Source organism: Pleuronectes platessa, chromosome 20, assembly GCF_947347685.1.
Source record: "Pleuronectes platessa chromosome 20, fPlePla1.1, whole genome shotgun sequence".
Taxonomy (NCBI): Eukaryota; Metazoa; Chordata; class Actinopteri; order Pleuronectiformes; family Pleuronectidae; genus Pleuronectes; species Pleuronectes platessa.
In genome coordinates, this window is record NC_070645.1 from 4,676,289 (window position 1) to 4,699,231 (window position 22,943).

Genomic DNA, 22,943 nt, shown 5'->3' on the forward strand with positions numbered 1-22,943 from the left:
ACTGTAGATGAGCAACATTTTAAGATTACAACAATTTCCATATCATAGTTATTTCTCCATCCATCCATTATCCATAACCCTATATCCTTTGAGGGTCGCAGGGGGGGGCTGGAGCCAAACAGCTGACCCTGGCCAGGACAGCAGCAGATCACAGAGACAAACAACCATTTACACTGACATTCATAATTTAGAGTCCACAGTCAACCTAACCCCAATCTGCATGTGTTTGGACTGTGGGAGGAAGTTGGAGTACCCAAAGTGACAGGAGTATGCAGATGCAGGGAGAACATGCAGAGACAGAACCCAGCTGGGAACCGGCAGTTGAACCAGCAACCTTCAGTATCCCCACTGAACCCCATAGTGATATCAAGTGAAGCCACTACGTTTGGATTTATTTGTTTCTGCCACAAATTAAATGGAGTGGAACGTCAAATGTTGCTTATGCATGAACATTACAGTTAACAAATTTCCAATGAAGGATTTGGGGTAAATGAATCCTCTAAAGCGAAAACCCTTTCCATCAATGACTGCAAAAGCCTATGCTATTTATTTCCATATTTCGAAAACAGTGATTTTAAGCCAGTAACTCCTTTAGAACTATTTATTTCTAGGTCACAGACTGCTCTTACTGATTTCCATGGTAAGGTTGGATTGTCCAGGGAGCTGAGAACAGTCTAGGCCTCCGTAGCGAGGAGGGATGCAGCCTCTGTGTTGTACCTGTACTCCACCACAGCCACTGGAGCAGTTGGACCAGCTCACCCAGGGCAACCACTGACCATCCACTGAAGAGGGAGGGAGATAGCATCACACCTCAGAAACTAATATTATATTTCATTCTTAAACTAACTTATTTCATTTCCACATGCTCACCTGGGCAGGTGGTGTTGAAGCACTGCTGCCTCTGGACATCCTGTCCCCGACAGTGGCGCAGTGGGTCTCCTGCCGGGCAGGTTCTCTGCCTGCTGGTGGAGCCTGTCCCACAGGAGGTGCTGCAGGGGCCCCAGGGACCCCAGGAGCTCCAGGTTCTACAGCCCTGCTCATCTGTGGGGCCTCCAAGTGGCGCTACTGAGGAGTCGGAGCAGTCTGCCACACCATTACATACCTGGCAATAGGAGGGGTACAGTGAGCAGGTATAGCAAACACACATGAGAGGGATTCTCCTGCATTCTTAGATTTTTTTTTTTATTGTAGCAGGAGATAAATTGTGTTTATTTTTTGTTTAAAAATGGAAATGCAGAGTCAGAGTACTTAATAAATGATGATAATTGTATAAGGGAAGGAATTTTACAACCATTTAAAAAACACTACATTGCTGTGTAAATCGTACCTTTCCTATTTTTAGAATAAGAAACCCAGCACCTACCATACTGAAGGAAACACAGGATCCATCCATACATGTAAATTCAGGGCAGGGGACAGTGTTGTTATTGCCACCAGGAGGCACAGGTGAGACGGTTTTATCTGAATAGAACAAAATGTCAAAAATATTATCAAAAGTCCATCACCATTAATGCTGCGGACATGGGAGATAGTGTTTCTCTGCTTCATTCCTTCACGTCTCTCTTGACCATTTCCATTTTTTCTCTATTTGGTCCTCTCCTTGTCTGCCCTTCCTCACCGTCCTATATATTTCATGATCTCAGTTCTCAAACCTTGTTCAGACCTTGCTCCCTTCAGTCCCTCACTTAGAACACTTTATTATTCTACCTATCTCATGAGAACTCACCACACACCAACTCATCATCGCCCCTTGGACAGTCTGGGAGGCCGTCGCACACTTGGGTCATATTCACACAGGTGCGGTTGTCACATGAGAAGCTGCCTGGACATGGAGGTATCTGGATGGAACCTAGAGGACAGCAATACGTCTTAGGCAAAACCTGCCTCTGCGAAAAAATTATACGTATATTTTGGGATTCTCTCTATATGTTTAACCCACCACAGTTGTCTATGCTCTCGTCTGAGGCGTCCCTGCAATGTGGAGTCCTGTCACAGAGCTGGTGGTAGTCAATACACTGGTCCCCACTGAGGCACGGAACCTGGCCGGGGCCACAGGGCGTGGTGCACTGCTGCTCATCACTCCCATCCAGACAGTCTGTCTCCCCATCACACCGCCAGGCCTGAGGCACACACTGGCCACCAGTGGCACAGCCGAACTCAAAGGATCTACAAGCTGGAGAAACCGAAGGCTGTAGGTAAACCGACCACTGACAACATCCTCCCCCTGCATCTCTGAAACATGACTTATACTTGAAGTGGGCACGGTCGGGGTGACATGTGGTTGTGATGGTGTGATGAGGATAGAGTAGCAAATGGTTCTGTTCTCATCCTCTCCATCTGGACAGTCTGGAGTCCCATCACACAGCTTAGTTGTGGAGACACATCTGCCATCTCGACAGGCAAACTGGTCAGGGGCACAAGTCACTGCCAAGCAAACGAGTAGGACACAAAATAATATTCCTTCAAACAACTATCACTCAAATCATTCAGGATGGGCTGGCTTCATGACTCTACCTCATATTGGAAATACTATAATTGTGTTTTATTATTTTTTGCACCTCTACTTGGACAGACAGCTTCATCAGTTCCAGAGGGGCAGTCTCTGTTTCCATCACACACTCTGTCTGCAGGAACACACTGGTCCCCCGGGCACTGAAACTCTCCGGGTGCACATACACACCTACAAAAAGTATTAGATAATTATGCATCACACTGTATGATCAATCATCCAATCTTTATGTTGTATGATATTGAACACACACCCCCTCCCCCACACACCCTCTCTCGTCACTGAAGTCCCCACAGTCATCGTGTCCATCACAGCGGTGGAAGTAGAGAATGCAACGGCCTCCAGCACACAGGAACTCCCCTTCGTCACACACCACACCACAGTCTGCGTCGACAAAAGTCACATAGTCACAGAAGTGCAGAAGAGTAATCACACAAGTATGACAACATTTAAACACACAAAACGAATACAAGTGTGAATGTTACGCATACATTTTACAATAGTGAATTATAGTCTTTCAACAGAGAATGTTGCCAAGTTGTGTTTGTAGGTAGATATTGGATAATAGAGTGTACTTGACAAATTACCTTGCTCATCGGATGCATCAGCAAAGCCACAGTCCAGTCGTCCATCACACACCCGAGTGACTGGCAGACACTTCCCATTGGCACACTGAAACTCTCCTGGTGGGCACAGGGGCACGGGGGTGGTAGGTCCACAGAACTCCTCGTCTGATTGGTCGGCACAGTCTGGGTGGCCATCACAACGCAGAGCCAGGTTCAAACATGGTCCACTGCAGGGTTGGGGGTTAATTCACTTTATTCACTCCATAAACTCTATTGTAATATAGTTAAACATGATGGGAATTATTAGTTATTTAAGAACCTATTAAATAAATGTAAACAGTCTCAAAGGCAGTTGCACTCACCAGAAAATAATATTGTTGGATATATGAACAAATGTGGATATCCGTTTGAAATCATTATCACAACTGGACCAAAATAAAGACAGTCTTGTCTTTAGGGTGTAGCTATTGTGTAGTGAATATATGAGCTGGTTAGCAGCATACCATGCTAACATGCAAATGCTACAAATGTGATGGTTTAGCAAGCCTGAGGTCCAAAAGCACAAGAAATCATGTTTACATTCGGACATTAGAGAAAACATTAACATACTGCATACTGCGGTTGGACTGGCAGACAAGCAAATCAAGCAACCATCCAACCAACCAGCCAGCCAACTAACCAACAAATCAGCCAGCCATCCAACCATCAAACCAACCAATCAGCCAACCAACCAACCAACAAACCAACCAATCAGCCAACCAACCAACCAACAAACTTACCAATCAGCCAACCAACCAACCAACCAACCAACAAACCAACAAACCAACAAACCAACCAAACAAACCAACCAACCATCCAGCCAGCTACCCGACCAACAAAAAATAAGTTTGGTTCAAATTATGTTTGTATTGTTTAGAAAAACTTACAAATATGGATGTACCCTAATGCTTGATTAATCACATTTGATCATTCATCAGTTTTGTGCCTTCATAATCTCTAAATACAGAATTTCAGGTAGTTAGCATGCTAGTGTACGTTTGGGGTTCACCTTGGCGTGCCGCTACAGCGGAACTGGTCCAGTGAGCAGGTGGATGGACACAGTTCATCTGAGCCATCGCCACAGTCGTCCTCATTGTCACACACCCAGTGAGAGGGAATGCATCGGCCCCAAGCACAGGTGAACTCTGATTCTAGACAGGGAGGAGAGGGAGGAGGGCAGACCACACCCTCACACCGCCACACACCATCCTCACAGGAGCTGCAAACACAAAGATCAAGTACCCACACGTCAATTTTGATGAAAGAAACAAACTTACTTAGAAAAATTATATATATTTTCGTAAGTATTCCGGTAGACTGACCAGTTTTGGCAGTGTTGAGTGATGGTGGTATCAGGTGGAAACATAGAGCCCTCCCACTCACATGGACACTCAGTGCGAACAACACAGCCTTCCCCTATAAACGAGATGGCATGACATGACATTACATTACATTACATTTGAACAGTTCGGCTCCGTATTCTTACAGATTTGTAAGCCAAAATAATGTCAAGTTTGGCTTTAGGGGCAGCAAGAGAGGGAACACAGCCTTAAAATCAAAAAGGAAAAACATAAATAGTAAATGGTCTGTATTTGTAAAGAGCTTTTCTAGTCTTGATTACCACTCAAAGGAATTTACAGTTTTGACATTCACCCACCTACAGCATCCTCTGGGGATCAAATTTCAAGCTAATCTGCTTCCAAAATGGGTAAATAATATTAGTTTTAAGTTTTAGATTTTAAGCAGTTGTAATTTTATGGTAAACTATTGGACCTAAGTGTTGCAGAGAATCATTGTTTGTTGAGGCTGACAAAGCTAAAATGATCCACAAGTATTCTGTCACTCACAGAGGAATAGGATCAGTAAAGTAAAGAACACCATGTCTTACCATGTCGTACAGTGCCAGCAGGGCAGAAACAGCCCTCCACACAGGAGAGGGCACCACACTGGGAGTGTGGACTCTGCTGAACACTTGGGCAAGAGGCAGAGCAAGCTGAGCCACAGGGTTCGTACACCAGCCCATTCTCACACTGCAGGGCTGCAGGGAATGATGGGAACGGAAAATTGGTTGAAGATACAAAAGTCACGGAGTACAACGTTGTCAGAAAAACAATGACACAAGACATTAGTTGCGTGTATTTAAGATTCACTGTTTGACAGTGTGTTGTATGCAAAACATACGACAGAGCTCCTGGGACCTCCAGCGGATGTAGACCCCTCTGCGGTTACACTCCTCAGCATAGGCAGCAATGGCTGTGCAGAGACATTCACAGTCCCCGCCTGAGTCACATCTAAAACACACACACACGCACAAACACCCGTAAAATATGATCAGCAGTACATCTACACATGAGTTCATTAAATTCGGGTTTGATTAGGGGGTGTTGTTACAGTTTTGTGTAACATCAAGTAACAACAAAAACACACATTCACATTTCTGCTGATGGCTGTCTTACAGTAGCAGTGATTTTACCTGTGTATTTCTGTAAGTAATAATCATAAGCTAATTGTAAGCTTTATTTTTATCAAACTATTTTTAAACAAAGTTTAATGTATGTAATTGTAGGATTTCTGATCTCAGCTCATAAGTTATTCTGGAGTTTGAGGGGCCCACACTGCAATAGCACAATAGGTTATTGATAATAACCAATCAGGGTCCGGGGTAGCCTGGATGCCAGACGAACTTAGCCCCGCCCACAACATTTTTGGTCGGGCAGTTCGGTCTGGAGTCGCTCCGTTGGGAAAAAATTATGCCCGACCGGGCCAATCAGATTGTCAGGGCGGGCTTTATACGATGATTGACAGATGATCAACGGTGACGTAATCAACCACGTCATCAAAGTGCCCTTTGGTTGAATTCGTTTTCAACAAACATGCCTGCCGCTGGCGAGCTGAGATGTGTAGATGCTGCCATTGAGTCTGTTTTAGAAGACATCGACAGCGCATTCATTTTGAAAGAGGAACACAGAACGTGGAGGCGACGCCAAAGCACCGCGCTAATCCCTATCGCCCCGGCGCTTGGCTGTTCACAACGGACACTGAAGCGACGCTGAACCGCCGGGCAGCGCTAATAATATCACCCGTTGATCCAGTAGATCGCTGCACGGCTTTGTGCCAGTCACACCGGAGGCTGAAGCACCGCGCTGCGCCAAGGCTGCCTCGCGGTGCTTCAGCCTCCGGTGTGAGAGGCACAAAGTTTTAACATGGGAGTGGATGGGAGCCAGCTGTTATTTAAGGCTTGGCGCTGCGCTGAAGCGTCCGGTGTGAACCCGGCGTTAGTAAATAACTCACAATGCGTTGCTTAGCATACGTCACATACTACGTTGCTCTGATTGGTTGTAGGTCTATCCAATTGAGCGAAGAAGAATTTTACTTCCTGGTCAGTTGAAACACGCCCCATAATCGCAGCCCAATGGAGCGGTCTCAGACTCACATTCTGACCAGAAGACAACAATCAACTGTTTTAAGATGGTGTGCAGGTTCACAGGGAGTTAAATGAAATATGTATTATATATTAATATACACAGGGGCTTGGATATGTAAAGAATTAAAAGTTACAGGAAGATTACAAGTTGGTAACCCTGGAGTTTCAAGTCAAAATCCCTTTTCAGGTCAGTAACTTTAAGCAGCGTGAATACGATACATACTTGATCGTGTCGACTAGTCACTTACCCGCAAGCATCAAAGACACACCAGTCATAATACTGCTGGAAGGGAACCTCAGCGTGGCACTGAGAAAAGAGCTCCTGACTGAGGACTGCACACCTTTTCCTGGCCCATGTCACTCTGTGGGGGTTCAGCTGAACACAACAACGAGAGAGTAGGCAGTTTTTGTATTTTGTATCAGGAAGATACATCACATAATCACATGATTTAAAATATTTAACAAGCTGTTAATTAGGTCAGAGTGTACACTTCATGTAAATATCAGTGCGTGTGCATTTCTATATTGAACTTACAGCGCAGGGGTCTCGGAGGTCCTGATCCGCCACGTCAGGGCAGGAGGGGCTGACCTTCCAGGAGTTTCCGAACAGCTCGGCCGTAGACTCCACGTTGCCTTGCCGTGTTGTGAAGTCGTTCTCCGTATCCCCATCAAAGTTTCCACACAGGCCTCCGACCCTTCCCCGCAGGTGGGCAGCCAGGCGCACATAAAGGCGCATTCCTGGAAATAATTATGTCTGCTATAAATATCATGAAAAGCAATTGGTGAATTAAATTGTGAAAACGTAAAGTGTGTCCTACCGCCATCCCAAAGCAGAGTGACCCCGAGTTGAGAGGAGAGGGACACAAACAGGCCGACTCTTTCCAAAGACAGACCACTGCCACTGTAGGACTTTGGTAGAGTAACTGGCATCCCGTTCACTGTCACAGCTTTACCTAAAAGATAGAGACAACAGCGTTTATTTCAAACAACTGTTTCCTAAAGCATAGTCCAAGGTACTCATGAACTCCGACCTGCCATGCCCCTTAACGCCCCCCCGTCCCTCCTACCTCTCAGCAGGTGTATGATGGTGTTTCCCAGACTGAGGGTGACCGACTTTGTGCAGGTGACCCCAGTGCTCCCACAGGGCACGTTCTCCGCCGTGACACTGAACAAACCACCCGTCTCCCTCGCTAGGACGTACTGGCAGTCACCCAGGAAAGAGAAACAGCGGCCATCGAAGGTCACATAGTGGGGATCCCCCGTTGCCACGCACACGCCGGCACAGGCTAACTGGCTGCAATGCCAGCGGCGCTCCTTACACACACTGCGGCAGAGAATAAAGAGCAGTTGAGATAGTTACCATTGCAGTGACGGGATTCATCGAGTCAACTGCACACGTTACCATGTGTTGCAGTCTTTGGTGATGGTGTCGTTGCTGTAGTAGAGTCGACCATTATGGTGACACGGGCACTCGTCCGGCAGAACACAGCGATCACCCTGCAGGAAACCAGAAGACATCATGTCATGTGCAGGAGTCAGAATTCCTTTTAGTTAATAAGTCATGCCTTCACCTTTTTACTCTTTTGTCTGAAGATGACATTTAGCCCAAGAATAATTAAATAAGATGACAGTGAGGCAGAATTTAAACTGCATGTTTTCTATTAAAATTAGCTTTTTTGTCTGTATTCATTTTGCACGGAGATTATAGGAATATTTTCAAGATTTAATGACATATTTTATAATTAGCTATAGATGGGTGGACCAGATATAAAAAATGTGTTTCTTCTTACTTTAACTTGAATTTGAATCTGATCACAAATAGTTATCTCTGCTATGTTCGGCGAAAACCCAACTTTAAAATCTAACATTAATGTATAACATATGTTACAACCCTGAGGTTGTGTGGATATTTCTCTCTCTCTCTCTCTCTCTCTCTCTCTCTCTCTCTCTCTCTCTCTCTCTCTCTCTCTCTCTCTCTCTCTCTCTCTCTATGTCTCTCTCTTTGCTGTGATGCTTGGGTGTGATGTGTTTCAGGTGTGTCTCTACGAGTGGCTGAGTGGGTAGGTGTGTTTACAGGGAGCTGATTGGTTCCAGCCCAAGCTGCAAGGATAAGAGGACGGCTTTCCACAGCTCCTGGGCTTTCTCTCCTTTTGCCATTGCCAGCCAGACCTCCAGCCGGACTCACCTTGTGCAGCACTGTGTAAACTGTTCTTTTGTACCAGCCCGTTCTTGGTAGGGTTGGGTAGCATTTCTGTTTAAGCCATGTTTTCTCCTGTTTTGTTTGGTTGAGGAGTTAGGTCAGTACCATGTCTTTTGTTTCCTTAATTTTGAGTAGGGAAGTTTAGGTTGTTTCGCCTTAGGGTTGTTTTTTTATTTATTGTTTTGCTGTTAGCCCACCCTGAAGCAAAAAGTGTCAATAAACACAAACGGGCTGTAAATTGTTTGTTGCTGGTTCTTGGGAGCATGGAAAGGAGGGGGGAGCTCTTGTATCATGTTGCGACTGTATTTTCTCCTAGGTGGGGTCGTAACACATGGAATACATAGAAACTGCGAATTTGGCTAGTGTGATATAAACATAGTTCTTAGCACTGCTACACACAAAAGAACTGCTAGCCCAAGAAAAAGGGGACAGCCTCCATATACACCGATCAGCTTTTCCTTTAACTAGGTATATTCTTATTAGATCTATTATTGAGGTGTTACTCGTAGGGAGAGTACTGTTTTAGTACAACTTCTCTATCAACCTCTTTTATATCTGATATTGCTGGCTCACTAATAAAAAAGATATCCATTCACAAGACCAAATTTGAGTTATCACCCACTAGGAGGACAGTTCCCTTGGGACAGACGCAACCAGACAGGGGCTCTTTGCAGCTCGACAGTCCGGATCGGGGCCCCTGCTGTTGGCCAGGAGGGTCCAGGCTGGAGCAGGTGAGGAGGCAGGAGCGTGGAGAGTAGACCAGAGAGCCTGGACACGGGTTCACCTCCTCACATCGCTCCTTGGTGCAGTTAAACAGCCCCTGCTCACACACACTATGAAGGGAAGGCGGGAGCAAAGTGAGCATTGAGATAATTTTCTAAAAAAATCAAGAAATGTCAGCAGCAAATAAGTCATACAAAGTAAAATGCACGGCCTATAACTTGTAAAAAAAAAAAGATACATAAAACAATATAAAATTGACCTTTAGCATGACCAAAAAAGGTCTGCTGGGTCAGTGGAGTTTACTGATAATAATCTCTTAAGACTAGCTGTAAAATGTGATGAAGCAACAGGAGGTGTGATGAAAGTAATTTCACCAGATTCAGGCCAAGGATTGCAATTGAAAGTAAATGGATATACTGTACCTCATATTTTATTATCAGTGTGATAATTATCTAATCCAAAATGATACATTTCCTCATAGCAATCAATCAGGCAGGGACAGCAGTTAGAACATGATGAGAATGAGTTATGGAAGGGCAAGAGGGCAGGAGACTTGTGTAAAATCCGATTGACACATATTCATTCAGCAGTCTACTCTGAGATAATGGTGACAGTCCAGAGAGTGAGGATCTTTGTCGTATTATGGTGAAGAGACACAATGAAATCAACCTATCCTGAGGCAGGGAGCAGGAACATAGAGAGATTTCATTAGAGCTCTTACACCACCAGGGACTCACCGGGGTGAGGTGGTGGGCGTCAGCCATTTAAACACAATTTCTAATCTTTGCACGGCAGGAGTTTAACTTAAAGCTGTGAGTACACTATTCTCATAGATATCATCTTGAATATACGTCCTCACTTACATAGAAATACAATCAAATAGAAAAAGTACAATCAAATAAATGATAATTTATCAAATGATCATTCTTATTATTTTTTTCTGGTAAATGTACAACTTCTGCTTCTAATAGAAAACATTAGTCCACAAACACACTTTTGTCACTGTCCCTTGATCTTTATTTTGTCCTCAAAATACTTTGCATTCCATAATAAATGTCTATTTCAGAGATGAGAAGCTGTGTCAGCACATGAGCCGAGTGGTTTTAGTCACTTCATGTACTAGAGACAAACCCATCCCCATGTGCCAATATTTTATTGTAGGTGCATTAAAGCTATGTTCTACCCACAGTGGAGAAAACATGCTTACCCTCTCAGATATTTATCACATCTACCACAAGATAAAAGCAACATGTAGATAACCATATTAGCTGTAAAATATAATATATGCTTCTGGGTCTTAAAGAGCTTGCACAGAATATACCTCACAATAATGAGTTTTTTTTTATAGGCTTGGTGTGTCACTTTGTCTGCACTTGCAGGAGCAGCAATGTGTTAAGTTTCAACAAGCTGAGTTACTAATCAAACAAATTAAAACACAAAATCTCTAACTAAAAAAGGCAAAACAGGAAATTATAGCCAGGGAGAAGCTGATATGAACAATAAGGAAAAAAACCTGTCTGTTTAACATACCAGGTGTTACAGTTGTTCTGAAGGACAGCACCGGGCTGGTATGTCTTGTCTTCTTGCACACATGGGCACATGGCGATGGGAACACACTGGCTCTGGTGGTCCTGTGCTAGTCCTGGCGGGCACTGGCAACCTGGAACACACATCTTCAGGCCCCCTCCACCACTGTCATCGCAGCTCCAGCTCTGACGCAGGTCTGAACAGGAGGCTCCACATGCACGACCACACTCCTGGTACACCTGACCGCCTGAACACTGGACAGCTGGGGAGAAAGCCGAGGAGGAAAGGTTTACAAAAGTGTAAAAAAGCTTGGTGTAATTTGTGATTCTATCTTAAAATGTTAAAACCTAAAAGTGACTTAAGACTGCGGAGAGTTTTCTAATGGAAATGGCCTTTGTGGTTCTCCATGTATAAAGCATTTTCGGGTTACCTTAACCAGGATGTTATTTAATATAGTGCTTTTCTCGTCTTGATGACCACTCAAAGCACTTTCCATATAAATTTAATATTCCATTAGCAACTCATGTAAAAACCAAAGTTAAAATATTGTCTTATTTTGAATCAGGTCAATAGTCAGAATATTTTTGTCCATGTTAATGTAGTCACTGATGTCTGAGTTTTTTCCCAAATGTCGGATCTTCTCTTGATTTCACAGAGAAAGACCCCAAATTACTGTGGACACTTCTCTGGACTCCACGGTGATGGATGTCCTGGATTATCACTTAACCAGTGGCCTTCCTACTTACGGCAGAAGGTGTGGTTGCGCCATTGGGCAACAACGCCCTCCTGAGCGCAGTGCCGTGCGTAGGCAGTGAGGACGGTGCAGTGACAGGCCTTCTGTGGAGCGCAGCCGCAAACCTCTGACAGGCAGAGACGGAAATATGGCTCCCTCTCCACCAGGTCATGACACCCCTGCAAGATCCCAGAGGGAGGTGCATAAGTGATAAAAAGGGTGAAGGCAGATGATAGTGAACTTACCACTGACGTATGTAACATGATGCTCCTTATACACTACCTGAAAGATAGGGCTGTGAATGATGGAGCACAACGTCTCTGCATAGTATCTCCTCTGGGTGTAGGTGGTGCAGGGGTCAGGTGGAGCTCCTCCAGGTAGATTACAATGCTCTGATGTAAACTTCCCCGCAAAGGATGACACGCTGTTCTCGATGTCTCCTTCTGGGGTGGTGAAATCATCGTGCTGGTTCCAGGTCAGCGTTCCACACAGGCCACGCACCTTGAATATAAAATTGAATACACACAGTGAGATTCCCTTCCCCTACGTTTTGCGGGTTCCGTGTAGGGGTAGGCTGTCCCATTACCTGTTGGGACAGAGAGGCGGGGCCAAGTGTTAGGGCTGTATACTACGGTGGCCCTGAGAGCTCAACGAACAGCAACTTAAGAAAACAAATGCAAGTTAAGAAAACACATGCAAGTTGACAAAACACAAGCAAAATAAGAAAACATCTTCATCAAGTTCACAACACAACACATCACTGAAACACGCAGCAAATAGACACACGCGCTGCAAATAGACAAACGCGCTGCAAAAAGTGAAACACGCTGCAAATAGAGACAAAACGACAACGGAAGTGTTTCCAGAGGACAGCTTAAAGTGATGGACACTGCTGCCACAGGAGACACAAAAACATCCAATACACCATACAAATTCGGTTCCACACAGGGGTCGGCAACCAGCGCCACTGCAGAGGGGCTGAAGAGCCACATTCGGCTCCAGAGCCGCGGGTGGCAGACCCTGTGGAACCGAATGGTGTATGGTGTATTGGACGTTTTTGTGTGTCCTGTGGCAGCAGTGTCCATCACTTTTAGCTGTCCTCTGGAAACACTTCCATTGTCGTTTTTCTTCTCTATTTGCAGCGCGTTTCTCTATTTGCAGCACGTTTCACTATTTGCAGCGCGTTTGTCTATCTGCAGCGTGTTTGTCTATTTGCTGCGCGATTCTGTAATGTGTTGTGTTGTGTTGTGAACTTGATGAAGATCTTATTTTGCTTGTGTTTTGTCAACTTGCATGTGTTTTCTGAAGTTGCTGTTCGTTGAGCTCTCAGGGCCACCGTAGTATACCCTCGAAAAGAAGATTTTTCAGACCCCCACTTAAAACCAAGGGGTACCCAGAATGCCTTGCGAATCATGTTAGCATGCTAGCTATCCTTTTTTTTTGCATGATAATCACGTATTTTCACATAATTTCATGTCACACCAATTTCCAAAAGGATAATAAACCAAACTAACCCATAAAAGTACTGGTGAATAATCTGTATGATATGTGAAAGATACCTTATTTGCAAACCCGGGCTGCAACATGACCAGGGCCAAGGGTCCATCTAGATACCAGAGCAGCTGGGCTCCGAAAGTCTGGATGAGGAGAAATGAAGAGGAGGCCCTCCGCACAACCAGGTCTCCTGTCACCAAAGGTAACGCCTCTCTCTCACCATTCAACATCACTGTACCTGGAAGTAACCGGATCAACCATAAAAAATCACAAGGCAGTAAATACATTTAGGTTCTTGTAGTTAGGGTTAGGACTGAGCCTAAGAGTTTTGGTGCTAGTGATCAGATGTCGGTGGTTGCAATAGTTTGGGTGTGCTTGGAACAGCATTTCAAAGACCGCCCTGACATGGACACCACTTGGAAAACGGAAACAATGCTGGCCCAAAACAAAATATTGGCAAACTGTGACGGCCAAGCTGAAATAGATGGGTCTGACATGCAACATGTTGCCAAGGACAAGCCCAGAAAGAGGCAGATATATTATTCTTGCCTGAAGTAAGTTATAATATCTCAGATCAATGTGTTTGACTAACTTACCTGTGTCTGTGATGGTGACTGTGGTGCGGAGTGCTGTGACTGACATCTCCCTCAGACAACCCAGGCCTCCTCCTCCTCCTGCTTTACACTCCCCACAGTGCACCTTCACCACAAGCTTCCGGTCAACAAAGTCCTGAACACACAAAGGAGAAGTGTCCACCGTAAACACAACTGTCCATGAGGTCATAGTTTATCTAAGAGTGTGCATGGTGTGTATTTTATGTCTCACCTCCACAGCAGTGAATGGACAGTCTCCACCCTGCAGTGAATACCTCTTTTTGTCAAACGTGGTCACCTGAAGCGCCCCCATCAGGCTGCACTGGCCAGCGCACTTCTCACCAGTACACTGCCAATGGCCTGCTCGGCAAACACTGGAAGAGAAGAGAGAGAAGAAGGGTTGGTGTTAAAAGGAGTTTAGAGGTAAGAGAGGTGCAGGGAACAGCCAAACACACATTTATCCCTCACCACGTGTTGCATCTCTGCTGTATCCTGTCCCCTGACTGATATGTGCGTCTGCGATGGAAGCAAGGACAATCGTCTCTTTTAAGACAGAGTCCTTGGTGAAGGTAGAGGCCCGGCGGACACTCACAGCCCCCCACACACTCTTCCCTACACTGGCCAACGGCTACAGCCGGCCCTGGGGGCTGGGGAGATGCACAGGTGGGGGGACAGGAGGACACACAGTCTGAAAACACCTGACCTCTGGCACAGACACGACCTGCAGAGACAGAGATAACAGAAAAAACAGCGAGACATTATGTATAGTCCGTCTACAATATAAGCCTCCACAATGTGCACCAATATCACCATTTATCATATTTCATTACCACAAAGGGTGTCGGTCCTCCACATTATGATGATATGTTGTTGGGCACACTCTCTGGCGTAGCTGGCCAGAGTGTCACACACTGCCCCATCCCTCTGTTTTGGTGGCAGGCTGCAGAAGAGGTAAAGACAGGTGTCCATGTACGCTGCTGGGTCCAACTGAAAGACACAAACTGAAAACTTGTAACAGCAAACCTGCATCAAATAACGTGAAAAAGTCCTTCTGGGGCGAATTACAAGTGTCTCCAAAGTCAGAAATATACAAATCCTGCAAAGTGTCAGTATTGATAATATAGACTTACTGAGAGTTCAAAGCAGAATTTGTTTTGGGGGGGGGGTCAACAGAACAAACACGCGCAGAGAAATTCCTTGCAAAACACGTGAACAGGCAATGCAAAAATGTGTTAAACATACGTAATGGCTGAATGAATAGTAGGTCATAAATCTAACCAGGGAGAAGTAGACTATAGATATTTTACAATATAGGACAACATGTTGAATATCCCTTGTTCGTTTGAAGGTCTTCGTTGATTGACCAGGTAACGGTAGAGGTTAGCAGGTGTTAGCGGCCACCAGTGGATGTTAGGGACATAACTTCAGTTGTGCACCTTAGCGTCATCAATTGTTTTAGCCGAACTTGAGAGTACGCAGCCGTAAGCTAATGTAAATCTGACTGGCTACTGGCTTGTATGGCAGTACTATGAAAGCCATGTGGCCCGCTCAGTAGATCAGATGTCATTACCTCTATGCCTTTTTAAAGTAAACACTGTCCCATTTTAGAACAAAGGACAAGATGGAGAATATCCCTTGTGTGTTCTACCACACTAATTAACGCCTACCACCTGTTGATGCTAGTGGGTGTTAGTGACCATCAGCGGATGTTGGGGACATATCTTCAGTTGTGTACCTATAAGCACCATCGGGTGGTTCGGTCTTTAAATCACCAGGCACCCTCTTCTAAGGCCGGCCCACCACAGGTTGATCAGACCTGGGTGCTTGTCCCTAGCATCGTGAGGACCAGTTGGGATCTTTCCTCCTGATCCAGAACCATTGGCCGCAGTGTTTTGCAATATGTGATGCTTCTATTATGTTCTGTTGCAAGGCTCCATGGATCCCCAGATTCTTTAGCAACTTGATGGTGGTTGTCGAAAGGAAACCTCTGCAGCCAACGTCCACAGGGAAAACTATTGCTCTTCAGTCCTGTTGCTCTGCCTCAAATGCCATGTCTGCATACCAAGGCTTTTTCCTCTCATTCGCTTCATCAACATTATGGGTAATGTCTATTCTTTGTTTCAGTTGTTGCAGTCTGAGGCATCTGAGTACCTGGTTGTTTGTCCAATTATACCTACCTTGGGAGATACTTATTTGACAACCAGCGAGGATGTGCCTTAGGGTAGCTTGAGTTTAGTATAGTGGGCGGGATGGGAAAATTATTTTAAAAATCCTAACATACAGCACATAATATTGTTATTATCATGGATCTGTGAGAAAAACTTCTTGTAACTGTTTTAACAACTGATTTCTAGTAAATCATTTACTTATAAGAATGTATTGTTTTACAGTTCATTACACTCTTAAGAGAGTTTGATATTTGATCCGAGAAGCAATTTATGCCACATGAGAAATAGCAATGGTGCCTCACCCGAGGGTGGCAGTGCGAGAAGGGGTTTTCCAGCAGTCGGTGACACACAGTTTCCGCCTGCTTACGCAGAACAGGGTCTCCTGAGACATCACAGCTGTGACCAAGCTCAGCCGCATCGCTGCAGCCCTAAAGGAAGCATAGAACATAGAGAGACACAATAACCATCTATTTTAAATACAATGTCACAAAACATTGCTGTTACACAAAATGAACTTCTTATACCATCAATACAAAAATTGTCACGCACATTTTGGGGATTATTATAGCAACAATATAACAATATGGTTGTTTTCAAATATCAAAATACATCATGAAGAAAAATAACAGTTGTTAACAGAAATGTATATTGTTGTAAAAAATACTCAATCAGTGCATTACTTCATTCTGCTGATCAGGAACTTTCCATGAGTTGCCAAAGCTGGCAGCGAACTGGGACAGAGCTCCACCCATTGTGGTAAAATCATCTGTACAAAGAAAACAGGATGCAGATTTGTCGAGGGAATTTCACCCAGACATGTAACAATGCTGTAAGTACTGAATCAAACACCACACATACACGAGTACTCAGTTTTTACTTCCAAGGGAAGTCCGCACCTCTGAGTAGGTCGCAGCTAGCCTGACGTTGTCAGACTCACAATTCTAGTCAGAATGTGAGTCTGAGACCGCTCCATTGGGCTGTGATTATGGGGCGTGTTTCAACTGACCAGGAAGTAAAATTCCTCTTCGCTCAATTGGATAGACCTACAACCAATCAGAGCAACGTAGTATGTGACGTATGCTAAGCAACGCATTGTGAGTTATTTACTAACGCCGGGTGCACACCAGACGCTTCAGCGCAGCGCCAAGCCTTAAATAACAGCTGGCTCCCATCCACTCCCATGTTAAAACTTTGTGCCGGTCACACCGGAGGCTGAAGCACCGCGAGGCAGCCTTGGCGCAGCGTGGTGCTTCAGCCTCCGGTGTGACCGGCACAAAGCCGTGCAGCGATCTACTGGATCAACGGGTGATATTATTAGCGCTGCCCGGCGGTTCAGCGTCGCTTCAGTGTCCGTTGTGAACAGCCCAGCGCCGGGGCGATAGGGATTAGCGCGGTGCTTTGGCGTCGCCTCCACGTTCTGTGTTCCTCTTTCAAAATGAATGCGCTGTCGATGTCTTCTAAAACAGACTCAATGGCAGCATCTACACATCTCAGCTCGCCAGCGGCAGGCATGTTTGTTGAAAACTAATTCAACCCAAGGGCACTTTGATGACGTGGTTGATTACGTTACTGTTGATCATCTTTCAATCATCGTATAAAGCCCGCCCTGACAATCTGATTGGCCCGGTCGGGCATATATTTTTCCCAACGGAGCGACTCCAGACCGAACTGCCCGACCAAAAATGTTGTGGGCGGGGCTAAATTCGTCTGGCATCCAGGCTAGGTCGCAGCCAACTTCAACGGAACTTCCCAAACACAGTGTTTTTATTTGCACAGCTCAAAATTACAACACATCATTTGGGTGGGGTTTTAATTTCTTGATAACTCCTTCTCTTCGGGGTGTTGCTTTATCTGGTAATACCCCATTCTACACATATTGGAAAAATAACCTTTATGGTTTCATAACCATAACAGACAGTTCCTTAAAAATCAACTTTAGGCAAGGCACAGCAGTGGTTAGTCAGGCTAACTCTTGTGTAAGAATGTCGCCCACAGCTTAGAAGCTTACTTCAACATTTTCCAGACAGCACTGAATAACAACTCCTACACCAGGTCATATTCAGTTCATGCAGGTCATATTCAGTTCATGATAACTTATATACAATTATTCCAACAAGATTGTCTACAGTTGATTGCTCATCAACAATTAATACTCAAAACCAGTTTGCAATGCTTGTTATACATCATGTGGAATTCACCAATGATAGTCAAGTGTTGACAAACCAAGACCAAATCAAGAAATGAACATGGGTGACTGTCAGTGTTTCTAAAAGTCGGTGTCTTAGGTACATTTATTAAGACATGCTGTTCTCACCATCAGGGTTGTTGTTGTAGACTCCACAGAGACCCCTGGTAGCTGAAAGGTGCTCAGCGGTCACTGTCAGGTAGACTGTGTTGGCCAGGTCGAACTTCACTCTCACACCCAGGCCACTCTCCACAAACACAAAGTCCCCCAGCCAATGAACACTCACTCCTGTACAAAGAAGAAAATATCTGGTGTTTCTGCTTTGCTGCAAAATATTGTTGTTGAACACCAATCAATGCCTCTTCCAGGTACAAGTGACCAACACTAGATATTTCCATCTTATATCAAACCTCATCTGAAATGGAAGGACCTAAAATCCACAAGGATGAGCCCAGTAACTAACCAAGGTATGTTGTTGAGGTACAATCAAGACATGGTTGATGCAAATTTGTGGTTGAGATATGGAAAAGAAAATATCATCTGCATAAAGTATTGTTTGAGTTAAAAAAAACGGTATAGTAACAGTCAGTATGTTACTGTCCCATTACTCCGGTTCCAAATGACTTTAAGTAAAAACAAAGAATCTCTGATTTGAAGCTAAACTGATATTGCCTGGTTAACAAAAAATGGACTAGAAATGAAAGGGCTTTAGTGACAGCTGAAAAGAGTTTACCATTTTGGAAAAGTGGATCTCCATTTGCAACAGGAAGGTCGTTCAGTGTTAGGTTCCTGTGTTGAACTGAAACCAAATCTAGACCCAGCATCATCCTCAATGCCTGAAAAGAACAGCCACATATACATAGACGTACAACATACATATAAAGTCAAATCTGTTATTACCAAATATTTCCATCAAACACAATGACAAATAATATACAGTCAAACTGGGTTCCGTTAGCCCCAAACTAAGCTTCATACGAAGAATAGACAGCATAGGCTATATGGCAAAATCTAACCCTACACCATCAACTTCATCAGCAGCGGGATCTATCTTGTTTCATACCTTACTGCAGTCTCCTCTCCCATTACAGACTGTACTGATGTAAACTGCCCATGTGCCATCAGTAGATGAAGCCAGAAGGTAAGTGCAGGTGCCCTGGAAGTGGAAGTGCTTCCTGTCAAAAGTGCGGTAGTGGGCTCCACCCCAGGACATGCATGTGGCCGAACCCTGAGGAACCCTGGCACTACCCAGCAGACCGCTGCGCACCAGTGGGGAGGACTGGGAGTCTAGAGACCAATGGGAGAGGAAAAGTAGCACTGTATTTGTAATCCATATGTGGGTAGTTAGGTAGTTAGATATTCTGTGTGTGCATATATGTTTTCTGACCTGGAAGGAGAGTGTAGGTGCAGGACAAGCAGGTCTGATCAGAGGCATTTCTCCAGCTCAGTCCCCAGAGACTGCTGCAGCAGTGCTCCATGGACATCAGGGACGAGTTGTGAACTCCAGGGAACTCTGCACAACTCCACGTAGAGTAACACTGACCACGCACACCCACACCTGGGAGCGGTAAGGTTTGAAAAAGAATGGAGGAAGTAAATGCCTTGGAGAATGACTGTAGTTCATGGAACTGGTCTGTTGGTTTCTTGTCCTTACCTTCAGAGCAGTGTGGGCCACTCCAGCCCTCACAACACGCCTTGACTGTCTTATTCACTACCTGGCTCTCCATCTCTGGAGGTCTGAGGTGGACAGAACCATCAAGTGAAAAGTTAGTATGTTCTTGGTATTGTTCGGTTTCATTCAACTGTCATATGGTTCACTTCCTTTACATTCACCTCTTGAATCCTGTTGTACCTTCCAAAGTACAATATGTACTCTAGGTGACAAAATGTATCTTTAAAGAAAACCAACTTCTTTCAAAAGATTTGAAAAGGCATTAGTTCCTGCACTGCATGTCTTGTCAGTTTATTTCATTGGGTAGATTTTATATAAACATGGCTTCCTTTTACTTTCACTTGACCGCATCCACCAGCGCTCATGCTCTTACCAGCCAGCAGGAGTCACTGTTGAAGCGACAAGGACATGATCCCTCACCATATTCCCACCACCACAAATTATAACCTTTAATACAGAGATTCCACCATACTACTGTTAAGAAAACCCATTCTGTCTTCCAAAATATGGAATCAGGGGCATGTAACACAATAACATGGGGATCTGGTCCCACTAGCCTTGCCCTCTCTTTTACACACACGTCAGTACAGCTTTGTAAATACCTCTGCTGTTGTATAATGGTGTAACAACCCTGCCATTTTTCTTCAGAACTCTCATACAGACCCGTAAAAGCGAATCAAGACACATTCCAATCTCAAGCAGACTGTGTAAAAGGAGATATGTTTGGTGAAGTGGAAGTGTACAAACATTTATCTCAGATGGGTTTTTAATCTGATCAATACAATTGAGCATACCCCCATAACTGAACTATACACACCTCTTCTGACAATTATTAAACTCCTCACTCACTTGTACAAGAAGCAGGAGGCCTTGAGCCCCTGTTGTTTGTAGTAGAGTGCAATGCCATCATCACCTCCATGCTTGAGGCGCATCCTGTCCACGTCTAACCTCCAGTCCTGGGTGTTGTACTGATACACCTCCGAACAGCTCACTTCAAGCTGCAGACGTGGAGACAGAACTCGCTCCACTCTCTCCTCCACTTTATGCTGACACCTGTGTCTGGAATATGATACAGAGATTTAATTTCCTTTCTACGTCCTATTGACATAAAGATTGACTCAAGTGCCTCAATTCCACAGATATGATTGAATTTCTTTGAGCAGAAACTGAGAATCACTAACTAAGTTGTAATATGAGAATATGCTATGCAACAAATATTTACATATTTAACCTTATAAGTTAACCTAATAGCAAATATAATGAAATATTATATAATTCAATAAGTAAAAAATACTTGATTCAAGGTCCCAAAATCCAGGTCTTCAGTTCAAACTAAATTCAGAGCACACCAGTTTACTGTATAAATACTATAGCAAGTTGGTCAGTGGGTTGAAAATAATATAAAGTATAAATAAATTAGGACTGATATGATAATGTTGCCAAATTTTATTACTCTTCAGTGTCTTTCTTACTTTCCATATTGTTCCTTCCCTTTTCCTCCTTCTGTCTAAAAACATACTTAATCTTGTTCTTTCTGGTCTCAATCACACTCACCCCATTCCCATCACTGTCTGAAGTCCAAGCAGAGTCAGTAGTAGTGTCTCCATGGTCCTCTCCTAAATATTTGTGTTAAAATTCCTGCAAAGAAGTCCATAAGCAAGTCCATATCCAAGAATGAAGTCCTTGAATTTGAAATATTATTACAATCCAATCTTTCTGCTATACATGCCCTTACCTTTGAAGTGCTTTTTATAATTCTTTGGATTTTTGCCACGAAAAGTAATTTTCTGTCACTTTTCTTTATATTGCTCTGTCCAGCAGTTTGCAATACAATCCACAGTGAAGTGATGATTTGCCTTATGGAGGGAGCGGGACCCCAGACCCAGGGTTTTAAATGCGGGGGGTGAATCATGGGTGGTACAGTATCATCTGAACCTTCTCTCATTGGACATAAGTGGCAATGTCACAGCTGGAAGAGCAAGCATTGGCCACCGGACCGGTGACGGACACATCCTTTGACCTCACCCAGTCAAACATTACTGGACGCAGTAGGTGACTGCGGGGGTGCTGGAGCCTCAGCCACTGAATAAAGAGGTGTTTGTCAGAGCCTAATCCTGTAAAGAGACGCTTTTCGGGAAGGATGATGGGGGAATTTATTCAATGAAGCGTGTCAACAACCGTGGGCACTGAAGCCCTTTAGACTCCCACCCACTATCCCAAGACTGACCTTCCGACCCCAGAGTGAGGAGGCTCAAACACAGCTGTCACCAGAGTACACTTTAGACAGAGATGAGCGGAGAGGACGGAGAAGCTACCGTCTCAAGATTTTTGCCTAAATAGTATTCAAGCTGTGTCATAATTGACTTCTTTACTTTTCCAGCAAAGCTAACTTTCCATTGCCGCCTTGGAGCCATTGTCTTTCTTTAAAGAAATAACAAATGGCAGAGTCAGCGTGTCAAGTCTTCATTATAATTTACGAGAAGACAAGTGAAAAGAGATGGTACAACAAAAGAAGGGAGATTTTCTCTGTAGGTTATATCAAGTGCCCATGGGCACTAAATAGAATTATATGTGGTCAGGTACATTGAGGAAAGTGACCTTTGTTTTTCCTGTTGTTAAACCAGCAAAACAAGATTTGGACACGCTCCATGCTTGCACCATGCGCTTTAGACTATGCACTTAAATCATTAAAATAGAGCACTAAACCTTGTTTCTTGTTATCTAAGTGCGAGGTTAAACAATGTTGGCTCTGGAGGGGTAAATGACAACTGCTATGGTTGGCAAGTTCAGACATGATACTTAGCACACAATGTAAGAAAGGGCACTAAGAGTCTACAGTCATGTTTGTAGCTGTTGATAACACAGGCAGTGTTTCTGCTACGTGTCTACAGCAGAACTGCAGTGGGAGTTTTCTGGTATGAATTCTATATTTCCTTGAATAAACTGGGGTACAGTTACTAGATATCAGGACTCTACGGTATAAAGCAGTGCATCTTATGGTTCTGCAGTAACAATAAAATCCTTTTTATAATAAATGACTACTTTTATTTTGAAACAGGTTCAGAAAGCGTTGCCAATATTCATGTTTGGGACATATCCAAAAGATAAAC

The 22,943-nt window shown here is 44.2% G+C and overlaps 1 protein-coding gene across 1 annotated transcript in view; it reads right to left on the reverse strand.

Moving 5' to 3' along the window:
• Window positions 1–21,440, reverse strand: part of sspo (SCO-spondin) — a 71,935-nt gene extending 50,495 nt beyond the window's left edge. Inside the window, exons 1-36 of the mRNA XM_053413039.1 lie at window positions 21,388–21,440; window positions 20,683–20,892; window positions 19,816–19,898; window positions 19,549–19,719; window positions 19,225–19,448; window positions 18,895–18,997; window positions 18,291–18,449; window positions 16,657–16,742; window positions 16,279–16,404; window positions 14,639–14,795; window positions 14,277–14,529; window positions 14,041–14,182; window positions 13,812–13,944; window positions 13,281–13,453; window positions 12,004–12,222; window positions 11,735–11,900; window positions 10,992–11,250; window positions 9,361–9,571; window positions 7,941–8,035; window positions 7,606–7,862; window positions 7,357–7,491; window positions 7,074–7,276; window positions 6,787–6,914; window positions 5,296–5,405; window positions 5,003–5,152; window positions 4,437–4,530; window positions 4,124–4,333; window positions 3,097–3,302; window positions 2,779–2,893; window positions 2,559–2,680; window positions 2,251–2,424; window positions 1,940–2,173; window positions 1,727–1,849; window positions 1,364–1,461; window positions 871–1,102; window positions 630–782 (exon numbers count right to left, since the gene is read on the reverse strand). Coding sequence (XP_053269014.1) covers window positions 630–782; window positions 871–1,102; window positions 1,364–1,461; window positions 1,727–1,849; window positions 1,940–2,173; window positions 2,251–2,424; window positions 2,559–2,680; window positions 2,779–2,893; window positions 3,097–3,302; window positions 4,124–4,333; window positions 4,437–4,530; window positions 5,003–5,152; window positions 5,296–5,405; window positions 6,787–6,914; window positions 7,074–7,276; window positions 7,357–7,491; window positions 7,606–7,862; window positions 7,941–8,035; window positions 9,361–9,571; window positions 10,992–11,250; window positions 11,735–11,900; window positions 12,004–12,222; window positions 13,281–13,453; window positions 13,812–13,944; window positions 14,041–14,182; window positions 14,277–14,529; window positions 14,639–14,795; window positions 16,279–16,404; window positions 16,657–16,742; window positions 18,291–18,449; window positions 18,895–18,997; window positions 19,225–19,448; window positions 19,549–19,719; window positions 19,816–19,898; window positions 20,683–20,892; window positions 21,388–21,440 — 5,767 coding nt within the window. The remainder of the gene's footprint in view (window positions 1–629; window positions 783–870; window positions 1,103–1,363; window positions 1,462–1,726; window positions 1,850–1,939; window positions 2,174–2,250; window positions 2,425–2,558; window positions 2,681–2,778; window positions 2,894–3,096; window positions 3,303–4,123; window positions 4,334–4,436; window positions 4,531–5,002; window positions 5,153–5,295; window positions 5,406–6,786; window positions 6,915–7,073; window positions 7,277–7,356; window positions 7,492–7,605; window positions 7,863–7,940; window positions 8,036–9,360; window positions 9,572–10,991; window positions 11,251–11,734; window positions 11,901–12,003; window positions 12,223–13,280; window positions 13,454–13,811; window positions 13,945–14,040; window positions 14,183–14,276; window positions 14,530–14,638; window positions 14,796–16,278; window positions 16,405–16,656; window positions 16,743–18,290; window positions 18,450–18,894; window positions 18,998–19,224; window positions 19,449–19,548; window positions 19,720–19,815; window positions 19,899–20,682; window positions 20,893–21,387) is intronic.
• Between the last annotated feature and the right edge of the window lie 1,503 nt (window positions 21,441–22,943).